The sequence below is a fragment of the Pomacea canaliculata genome, linkage group LG4 (assembly GCF_003073045.1).
Source record: "Pomacea canaliculata isolate SZHN2017 linkage group LG4, ASM307304v1, whole genome shotgun sequence".
NCBI lineage: Eukaryota > Metazoa > Mollusca > Gastropoda > Architaenioglossa > Ampullariidae > Pomacea > Pomacea canaliculata.
In genome coordinates this window covers 8,034,374-8,045,693 of record NC_037593.1, presented here as the reverse complement: position 1 = coordinate 8,045,693, position 11,320 = coordinate 8,034,374, and the positions used below count along the sequence as shown (strand labels likewise).

At 46.0% G+C, this 11,320-nt stretch overlaps 1 protein-coding gene across 1 annotated transcript in view; it reads left to right on the top strand.

The window, feature by feature from the left end:
* Positions 1-1,250: 1,250 nt before the first annotated feature.
* The window catches only part of LOC112562321 (somatomedin-B and thrombospondin type-1 domain-containing protein-like), a 36,579-nt gene continuing 26,509 nt past the window's right edge, over positions 1,251-11,320 (top strand). The window contains 1 exon segment of the mRNA XM_025235512.1: positions 1,251-1,296. Coding sequence (XP_025091297.1) covers positions 1,272-1,296 — 25 coding nt within the window. The 5' untranslated portion in view covers positions 1,251-1,271.

Genomic DNA, 11,320 nt, shown 5'->3' with positions numbered 1-11,320 from the left:
GCAGCCCCCATCAGATCTTTTTCAAACTTTGCATAAGTGACAAAGCGACCCACTCAAACTTACACGGAGCACGCCGCAAAGTGGCCTGAATTAGAAAGCAGGGACGCCTATGCTCTTTTGTTCTAAGCCTTCGGCATGTGTGCAGCCAACCGTAAGACAAGATCCCATGTAAGCGCAATCGCGCAGATTTAGCCCGAAGCACGGCGGACATAGCGAGGTGAAAGTGGCAGTCAGTCAGCAGCTTTCCGAGCAGCTCAGTGCTCACTAGAACCCAGCCCAGAAGACCGGCGCGTCGAAGGGAAGCGCAGCTCGGCGAGCTGCTCACGGGAAGGCTGAGTGGAAAGGCGGTGTATTGGTACGGGCAGAACAGACGGACAAAAACAAGACGTTCGGATACAAGCAGAGCTGCTTACGAGCGCAGCGGGCAGCAGGCACGGTCATCACACCTTCTCTCCCTGTCTGTCTCTCCCTCTCGCTTCCTTTTACTTCCTGCGTCGCAGAAGGAGGGCTGGCGGGAAGAAGGTGAGTCGGTCTGAAAACCAGGGAAGTTTAAAAAAAAAAAAAAAAAAACGGAATATAGAAGTTTACACCAAGCAGAGTCGGGAAAAGATTAACGCTTATCACAGTTGACTATTTGACACTCCATGACCCGTTCGGTGCGCTGCCTGCATTGTGCGAGAACTCCCGAGTTTCATGAACTTTGGATTGGCATCAGACGCCAGGTTTCTGTGTGCAGCTTGGGGTTAAACCCTTGTTCTAAACCCACGTAGGAAAGAAATACGGCGGCCCCAACGAAGGTGTGATGTACAAATCAGTTGAGAAAGTGATGCTTTTTTGTGGAGAAGAGGAGGAGAAAGAAAAAAACGTTGCAGCGGCGTTAGTGGCGCTTGAAGCTTGTTCTGTGAAAGGGCGTGGAGGGGTTGAGAAGAAAAGGGGAGCGTACCATCGGTGGTGGTTGCTAGCGAAATACTGTGACGCCGTATGCTCGGCCATATGAGGTCTGCTGTCTAGTGTTGAGTAGATGTGAACATGTCTGGAGGAGTTCGGGTCCGAGGAGGAAAAGAATACACGCCGAGGGATTTTAGGAATCCAAGAAGCTGTGGCGAGGCGGAGATGTGTTAGTAAGTGGACAAAACCAACACAGATAGCTTTGTCCGTCTTCGGACATCGGCTGTGGGATCGCTACCACAGGCAAGCAGCGGAATTCAGGAGTATGTACATTTCTAAAGCGATGCGAAGCTGCACGAATCATACATCGGGGTGATTGCTGTATGGATTATGCTCATGTATGCAAAGGTAACATTATTTCATTCATTTCATTTATTTATCTCTGTGTGTGGGAGGTCAAAATGACATGATGTAGCTTTTCCACCATCACCACGCTATCCTCCCTTACAGTGCTTGAGCGATGGAAATATTGTCCCAAGCAATAGATCATCAATTTCTTTCCACTCTCGCCATTAAAAAAAATAAACTAGTAATTACAGGCAGTCCCCTACATCGGGTAAAAATGTTTGTGGAAAAAGTTCTGCCAGTTGGAATTTAACGTGTCCAACCAGATAAAGATCATTTCATGATAACAGTGACGTCATTTCCTGTCCAAAAATAAAGGGTTTATCCGTTGCCCTTGTCTTGAAATGGGCAACAGAGCTGTGAAAGCAATGGTCCTATAAAATTTCACAGACATTTACTTGGCACACATAAATGTGAATAATGGGAGATGAGAAAACAAGAAATGGCTACGTTATGACATTTGTGGGAAGCTACATTAAAATATGCTAGTTAAAACATTAGTTTCTGTTTTCTTTGTTATTACCTGATGATTTTTGTTGAACGGATAGCGAAAATAAATATTAAAAAAATTGAAATTCCACTTTGTCGAAGTATTAACAATTGTGATAATCTCCTTCAATTTCTTTCTTTACCTGCTCATGTGCTCTTGCTTGAAGCATTTCAGGGCACGAGAGCTGTTCTATTTTCCACCCCTCCACCCACTTCCCGTTATGCTAGGTTTTCCTGATTTTGAAGCATTTCAGGGCATGAGAGCTGTTCTAGTTCCTTTGCCCCCTTTTCCCCTACTTCCTGTCAAACTAGGTTTTCTTTCTCCTGGAAAGTTAGTTGTTGGATATTTGGTTATATTGGGCTGTGCGGCTGGCGTGCTGCTAACGGAAAGGAGAACGGCTCTTCTGTGGACTGGAGGAGTCTGGTGCAGGTCTCAATGACCCGAAAACCAAGTGCCATGAGGCAGACCCACAACCTAGCCTAACCCCAGCGCACCCTTTCCATTTCTCCATCCGACTGATTATGTTAGACTTTTAAGACCTGTAAGGGGTGTGTATGTGCGTGTGTTGGCATGCTTGTGTCTACCTATGTGTGCAGTGTGATTGCAATATGTAAGGGTACAGTTGTTTATGTTGATTTCTGAGTGCGTATTTGTATAATCTCTAAAGAGAATAGAGAAGAAGAAAAATTATTTAGTGTGGAAGTAACATTGTAAGTTGTTGCAAGCATTATTAATAGTTTCTTTAATTTTTAGTTTGAAATTGTTACCACAGTCTTTGACTTGATGTTAAAGATTCTGGCCATTTTCCTTCGAGTTTGTTAAACAGAATTTTAAAGAAGTTTCTCACAATTGTCTCAAAATAACATGTCATAACATTATTCCCCTAACTGGAGGTTTCTTCAGAAGTTAAATACAAAAGTTTCAAAGCATTGCTACTGGATTTGGATCGAAGGATTGTGAGTGTGCTGACTCGGACAGTAACATTCTAGAAAGGCAGTATTTGCTGCACATAAGCAGCTTACAGAACGAGCGACTGTCGATTGTTGTCAGGAGTCGCTCGTGTGGCCATGACGGTCTGTGACTGGCCGGCGGCAGCGCGTGTAGAACAGACCGCGCGTGAATGATGAGATCATGCAATTACCGCCAACCTCTGACTCCCTCGACGACGATAATCGTGATGATGATCGAGACGATAAACGAGTAGCTGTGTGTGTTAGAGAGACTATTTGTCTTTTCATGTGTGTGTACATGTTAGGGATATGTGCGTGCGCGTGTGGGACTATGGTTGTGTGTGTGTGCACGCGCGTGATTGGATGTTGTGTACGTGTTTTCTCTGCCCTCGTTTTTCTGCCTTCTCGTCTATCTTTTGTTTGATCAGCCTTTTTAATGCAGGCCAACGATGTGTCACGTGTGATGACCAGGTGTCAGTCACGTCAGTTCACGATTATTATCTAGGTTAAGTGTGTTTACCATACTAACACTTCTCCTGCAGGAGTGGGTGGGGTAGGCTGGGAGAGCTGCAGAGGGACAGGTAGTCAGGCCTGACAACTCCAGAAACCCATTCCCTTCAGAGTTTAAAAGCAGAAGATAAGAGGCTCGAGAAAGTGGAATGTTAACAGCTTCAACATATCGTCCCATTGACAGACGCCTCCCCCACACCACCGTACTCCACTAGTAGGTAAGAGAAATAGTAACTGAAACACTTGGAGGTGGGAGTAGCAGGAACACACGGGGGTTTAAAGGAGGAACACAACACTAATAACAAAAAAAAAAAAAGGTCGATCTAACTTCGGGAAGAGTTAAGGCCAGCTGTGCCGAGGATAAAGAAGACTATCAATGCGGCCAACAGGAAAGAATGATAAGGCTAGCTGTATGAAAACATCTCGCTGAGATAAAAGCACTGCTCAAGTACTGCGTAAACACGAAAGGATGCTCTTTTATCAGATAGAAAGAGAGGAAAATAAATGAAGCAAAATGGTTCATCTTAGGAGAAGAGAGCGCGTGCTTCATGGGACAGTTTTCACAGGGCGTTCCTCTCCACCTCTCTCCATTGTCATCTTTGTAACGATGGGGAGAGACGAGGGTTTGAACCATCTATTTAACAAAAAAGTGAAGGTTAGCACAATATGTAGTTTGTCGGTGGGCACTACGAGTGTAAAAGCTACCCTTCCCGTTTTGCCCAAGTCCTCCCTCCTGTCTTACTTTTAGACTCCTCTTGGGGTGGTCCAGCCAGACCTCGGTAGTCAACACGGCGGGCGCGATCAAACCTCAGCCCGAGGCGGATTTGCCATTGTAGGGCTGACTCTTTGTGTTTGTTCTGGACTCGCTTCATAGTGTGCTGCTATCAGCAATTCGCAGCTGGACACTGGCCGCCGACTAGGACCTCCCCATCTCCTGAGTAAACATGGAAACTGTCCAGGTAGCGACGCGGTGGACAGCCACTTGAGGTGGGCTTGCACCTGCACAGGTGTGTTGGGCCAGAATGCCTGACTTCTTGTGTGAGGGAGTGGCAGATAACTTACCTGCCGCATTATCAACATCAGAGTATCTTTAAGGTAACCGCAATCAAACGTTTACAGAATTCAAGTCTGACACGTTGAAACCTCGGTTATTGCAGGGACACAGCCTTTGCCGCAGACCGACAGGTGTAGCTGCATTTATTTAGGATATTTTCTGCTAGGAGTACATGTATCTACTCTTCTATTTAAAAAAAATTTGGTGCATTCAGAAGCTGAATATATTTTATTGAGAGTTACCTAACTTAAAATTAATTTCTTACATAGCGTCAGGATAAGACCCGACTCACTTGGCACTCCTTTATTTTTTCTCAACCCCACCCACCCCCATTCATCTGCATTTTTTTTCAATCTCTCCTTTCCACACGTGCAATTTTTTTTAAATCGATTTTGCAGCGATGTAGATGTTGAGTCTTGAAAGAGGAGTGCAGTTGTTTCACATGCACCGCAGATGCTTCCTGACCCGACAGCCGAACTTCTCTCGCCAGCTGTTTTGCTTCATATCACATTCTGGGTTTCTTTCTTTCATTCCCCCCAACCGCTGGCTCCTATCTCTTTCTCTCTGATAGCTTTTTCAGGGCGCCTCAAGTTATAGGCCCAGAAATTAGGTCAACGCCTAACTACGCTCCTAGGTCACGGTTTGCTCCCAAACAGCACGTGCAGGCACCCTGGGTCTAAGGGAAAAGGCTTGCCTGCTGGTGCCGTCCATGGAAGGGAAATAAAGCAGGGGGTCGGGGTGGGGTGGAGTGGCTGTAAGATAGATGGACCAGCTGTTGTCGGAGTGGAGGATGATGTTTGATAAGTAAAGGCAATGGGCGTTGGGTGGGGGGGGAATGAGAGTGGCAAACCTTCGTCTGGAAGCTTAGACACGTGTCAGACTGGAAGTCAAGGGGAAGGAGAGAATGCAGCGAATAAGTTAAGTGTATGAGCTCTCGCGCGGGCAAGTGAGAAGGGGAAGGGGGAATGAGAAAGGGAGAGGGAGTCCGGAAATGAACTCATTGTCCACTCCTTCTTGATAAGATGCGGCAGCAAGGCGTCCATTTTCTCTTTATGGGCTGTCTACGAACTTTGGTACAAAGCGGCCACAAAAGTTGAAGGTAGAAGAATTCCATGGCTTTAGAGGCATAAGTGGTCCACTGTGTCCAGGACACTCTACTCTTACTTCTGTTTAACAAAGTAATTATTTTGCTTTGCATTATTATTGTCCATGGTGTCTGAATGTGTCTCTATGCGTGGTTGCCTCGAAACTTAGACTTGAACTAAGTGATGGGCAGCCAGTGTGCTAGCAAATAAAATTATCACAGCTTGGTGATTCGAAGATTAAAAGAAATGTGTTGTGCAGCTGAGCCCAGAATTCTTTTGTTGTGGGTTCAGTTCTCGTCTCAGGCACGCTGTTCTTTTCTCTGCATGTTGCCATTCATGTACAGGGCTGGCTGCCTTGCTGTGATGTACCCTTGGTTGCTGGCTCGGTGTAAACCTCCCCCACCTCCACCCCCCAGAATTCTTTTGGCAAACCTGAACACTCATAATATTTAAATAAAAACTCTGTTGATTCCTGGTCGTCCATTTTTTTTTCCTGAGGCAGCACGAGTGTCGTCTGTGTATTCAGAAGTAGGAGGGATGGGGGATAAGCACCGGGTCACTTTACCAATCTGCTCTCAGAGGCTGTACTCCAACTTCCTTTCATCAGCAGTTCCATCGCTAGGGTCCCTCGCCATCAGAAATGTTTAATGAAGCAGAGAAGCACTCGGCATGGGATTGGGACATGAAGCTCGCCTGAGGGTAGGGCAGGTACTGGGATAAGAGAGAGAGACCGAGAGAGAGATTCGACCTGCTTGACTCACTTCATGTTGTTCCAGTTTGGTAAATGGAATCTAGAAAGGCAACATTTCATATGAAAGTGGATAATGTTTGTAAGTGCACCATGATGAAAGTGTCAGGAATAAACGGTCAGCTTCGTGGTAATGGCGTTCATCTTCACCCCCACACTGCCAATCCCTCACGCGCAGTTTGAGTCACACCTGCAGTTCGATGCGATAGTTTGCAAGATCAATAGTCAGGAAAACATTGATTTCGCTTGAGTAAAAGTGGTTCTCCGTCGTCCCATGGGCCGCGGAAAGCCAGCCGATTGGATAATGTGCATCCATTGTTTGCGAGTTGTCGAACTTGCCGGGGCGTTTCCAGCGGAGACAACTCTTGGATCTGATATTCCAGAGGCAGCGCCTAATGAGCTGATCAATGAAATAGTTATACGATGAGTCATCTGTGTGCTTGTGTGTGTGGAGGGATGGTAGTTAAAAAGGATGTTAGTTGAAAAAAGATATGTGCGTGTACACACAGAGATTAATTCACAAACTCCCTCACTTTGTTCCCTCACGCGCTTACACACACACGCACGCGCAGGCAATTGGCCATGTAAAAGGTAGGGGGGTGGGTGGCGGAAAGAAAGGGAGGGGAGGAGGTAGTGTTCACGATACTAATGAGAAGGTTGCATGCAGCCTGCACATGCTAGACATTGATCATACGATCGACTGGCATATAGCTACTTGCATGTGATATTTCTAGAAAGAGTGGCACCTGTCAGCAGGGGGTCTTTGTGCGCCTAACTTCCAGACATTTATCGTGTGCAGCTCCAGACCCGGATCACTGGCCAACATTTTGCAGAGGAAGTTATGCTTTTCTTGAGAGCTCAAGCAATTACGAAATAAGCTGTCTGGAACAACTACCTTTTGTTGTTATTATTTTGTTTACTTTTTCGTGTTTATAGTGATGGACACACGCAGAGATGTGGGAAAAGCGAAGTTTGTTGGGGAACAGGGCAGATACACGGGGTATGGATTCCCAATCCGTTCTGACTGGTTGCTTGGTCTGTTTAGTAGGAAAGTGCATCCAACGTCCACCAACTGATTTCGTACTATGGGGAAGAGGGAGGTGGGGAGGAAACCGGAGTAGAAAATCCCCGATACCCAGACCTGCTGACAGGTGTCACACACAGAGAATATCCCGAGACGAGATCGGAACCCTGAGTTTCTCACTGCAGTGGTGACAAGTGAGTGTTTTAGCCAGTTAACGATGGGGTTTATACTACCACACGCGTTGGTCTGAAGGGGGTTCCACCCCCACTCACCAACAGACGCCCGCTGTCGTGGTTACTTTAGGCGACACCTGTCACAGGTGTCTATCCACGGAGAGACCAGCTCCTTTTATCTCAGAAATCCCCAGCCTTTCTATAAACCGCCACGTCCTCTATCATTGACGGTCAGGTGGTGAGGTGGTCATGACAACAGGGGGGCTGGAGGCTACAAAGAATGACTCGTTTCACCCACCCTCCACTGATTACGCCATCACAGGAGCTTGTGCGGTGACCGAGGGCGAACAGTTGACAGTGATTGATCTGACCAGTGGACCCTAGGGCTGTCCTTTTGCCCCCTGTTTAGCCACACCACAGTCCCTAGACGTCCAGGTCATGTGACACCGACATCACTGTTCCTGGGTGTCAAAACCTAACGGTAATCTCCCAATACCAGAGCAGTGTTTTAATAGAAAAACTGGCTGCTGCAGATTGCTGTATTCACTACTAGTTTGTTGTCGCATTTTTCAAATAAAACATACATGTATCTGGTTTTTACCACAGACGCAATTTTTATCCCCAGAAAAAAGCTCGTAGCTCCAATAAATGTAAAGCGATTTCTTTGTTCTGTATACCTTTGGTAATTTCTTAACCCACAGACAACAGCGCGGACTCTGAACATCTCATTTCCTAGTGACCGAAAGATCACATGACCACTTTAAAAGAAACTTAGCTACTTTTGTGATGTACTATGTACACTTAAGAAAATGGTATGATTAAATGATTATGCTGTCGCATCACTTTTGGTCTTTCCGCACTCAGTTGTTGAGCTAACCCTTTAGTTGATGTTGCGCGATGTGCATTCAACCGTGACCATGTCGTAGACTCACTGAGCAGTCTGATACTTACCAAGGAGAAATGCTAAATCAGTTTGATTTGTTTTCGAATACTTATCTTTCAGAAGTAGCCTGTCTTGTTGTGTGTGACAGATGTTTAGACACCTCGAGGAAGATTCGAGTCGGAGATTGAGACTGTCAGGGTTGTTAAACTGTTTATCTCGGTTGTCTGATGTCTCAGACTTCACGGGAGACAACCTGGTGTGATCGTGGTTGACATATTCTGACAAAGAGAGCTGTTTGACTACAGATACAGTTTACAATATATCTAATACTGCATAGTAGCATAGGAGTTAAAATAAGAGATGAAATGTTGATGTAGGTACAACTGGAGTCATCAATGGTGTTACTTCAGGAACATCATTACATGACGCAGTAGTAATGCATTATAAGAATCGAAATTGGTTGTACTTTTAATGTTAAATTTTGTTTCAGTTGTTTAATACCTTAAACGTATCGATATTTATTGTTAAACCTGGTCATGGTCTGTTGCGACAGACGGCGGTGAGCACTCATGCGTAAGTACCCTATCATCTTGTTAAACACTGCCTCAGGATGGGACTCAAGATGGTCCATGCGATACACGAAATAAACTTTTGAGGATCTGCACAGATGCAATAATTAATAGTCTGAAGCTTGCGAAGCACAAGAAACGGTGTTGTGTGACATTCCATCCCACCCACTAGTGTTTATCAAAAGAGTGACTGTCACTTCCTATCTTACACATCATGTTTGGGTTTCTTGAGGCGAGGCATGGTTATTGCTGGGCCCCGGGATGGTGAGCATTGAGGCCAAGGCCTTCTATTCCATTGATACAAAGTTGTCGTGAGTGGGGCTTTTCATGGGTAGGCAGATACCTGGGGTGGCAACACGAGCAGGCCGGATTGTCAGAAGTTGATAAAATCTGTTATGAGGGGTAGGAGTGTTGGTGTGACCTGCTCTTGTCGAGAGCTTGACACAGGCGCGTGTAACAACTCCTCGGTGTGCGTTGACTTTTTCAAAACTCTTTCTCTAGTTTGACTTTGAGTGCATTCAAGTGTATCGTTTACGTTTTCCGTTGCATTAATTTAAAGAAGACTTAGAAGGCTGCATCTGTGTCCTTTAAATAATCTAGTGCTCTTCCTTTGTGTCTGTTTGCATGTGTGCGCTGGGTGTGCGTGTGTGTATTCATGAGTGAGTGGGTGAGTACATTGGCTCTATTTATCGAGAGCTCTTCCTATCTCTTGCGTTTTCTTTCATTCAATCCTCGTCGCTATTTCAAGGGGAGATCTGATGGAGTACATGGCAGGCGAACACGCCAGCAGGGCCGGTCTTCCACCCGTATGAGGTCCCCCAGTGAACTTCCTGTTCACTCCACTCCGATAACTGTTCACTCCACTCCGATAACGCACGGCCTAATACATACTTGTGGTTCACAAGTTCGACAACTGACGATTAACAGAAATATATCTTCCACCCGCCCAATTCCTCCCATACCCCTCATGATGACAGCATTAACCCAAGCAATCTCACATCCTTCCTCGGGAAGAACTATTGTGGTTTGGATCCGCGCCCGCGCCATGGTAACCAGGCGACATGCAGGTGCGAGCGGAGACTTTGTGACGGTTGCTGTCACCAGGTACAGGGATTTGGTTCGAGTGCAGGCGGAGGAACTCGCCAGGCGGCCTGTCTGTCTTGTCCTAGACTTCTTCCGCTCTCAGCGTGCGCGTGGCATTCATCACGTGACGGGGGTCGGGGTGAGAGAGATTCTGGGGGTGGAAGTGACGTCGGATGTTCTTACACAAAGGTGACCTTGATCTCTGTTATTTATGGATTCTTTGCCATGGATACGAGACATCAAGTTTGCTCTTTGTGTGTGTGCGCGCGCACACACACACTCGTGAATGAGAGTATGTTATTTATATGTTATTTATATGTTTGTATGTTTATATGTAAGTGCACGAGGAGCGCACCTATCTAAGATTGTACCAAAAGACATTTCGATGGAGGCGGATGTACTGAAAGAACCGACAGTCAAGTGCACGCGAAGGCATTTAGGAGGAAAAGTCCCAGAATAGTTATCTCCCCTAGCAATAAATGGCGCCTGCCCTTTTCCTCTTTTCCAGGCTGCACACAGCGCATCTGTTGTATCCCGTACAGCCTTCATATTTCCTCTTCCTCCAAAGTTAAAAAAAAAAATGCATGAGTCATGGAGAACCCTGATGCGACTAGCATGATAATCAGTCGTTAATAAGCGTTCATGTTCGGCGGGTCAGATTTGAACCACAGCTCGAGCTCTGAGGCGTGTCGTGAACCGCTTTCACACTGCGTGGACTAAGTTATTTACTTTTCCCGATGTCTGTGGAATCTGGTAGATAGTTTACAGCTCGCTACACTAGACAAGGAGAGAGGAAACACTCTGTATTCACAGTCGTCACAGCATAATGTGTTGTCACCTCAAACAGTAACCTACAGATCACGTGAAACGGTTTGGAGGATATTTAACCGTGAGACATAAGAGATGCTGTAATTTTATTTTTCACCCTTTTCTATCAATCACTCTCGCTCATAAAACGGTGTTATCCGATGACGAAAGGTTGCGTGTGTGTGTGTGCATTTGTTTGTACGTGTTATGTTAATAATATAAAAAATATTAAAAATTGTGCAGCTTTGCACCCTGACCTCTCGGCCAACATCGTGAACTGTACTAGTAGGTAAGACTGCTCGAAAATAAGCCGCAGCTACAGCACACCCTACAGTTGACAGCACGTGGCCAGCGCCTGTAACAACATGGAAGGGGAGGTCACCAGCTCTAGCCAGCTCCACTGATGGTCGCGACTCCGTGCAGGAAGGTCGTTCATCAGGCATGGTGTCTTTGTAGGGGACAGTCTAGTCTGTGAAAGATATTTAGCAGCCATGAGTGTCTGTTCGTGAACTATATGTACGCGAAACAATCTCAACGACCGGACTTTGTGTTGTCAACAACACTTGCAATTCTAAAATACCAATTAGGCCTGGTTTGGCAGGTTTTTTAACCTGCGCCTCCCTCTCCCCTTTCTCTGTAGCACTGAGAGGA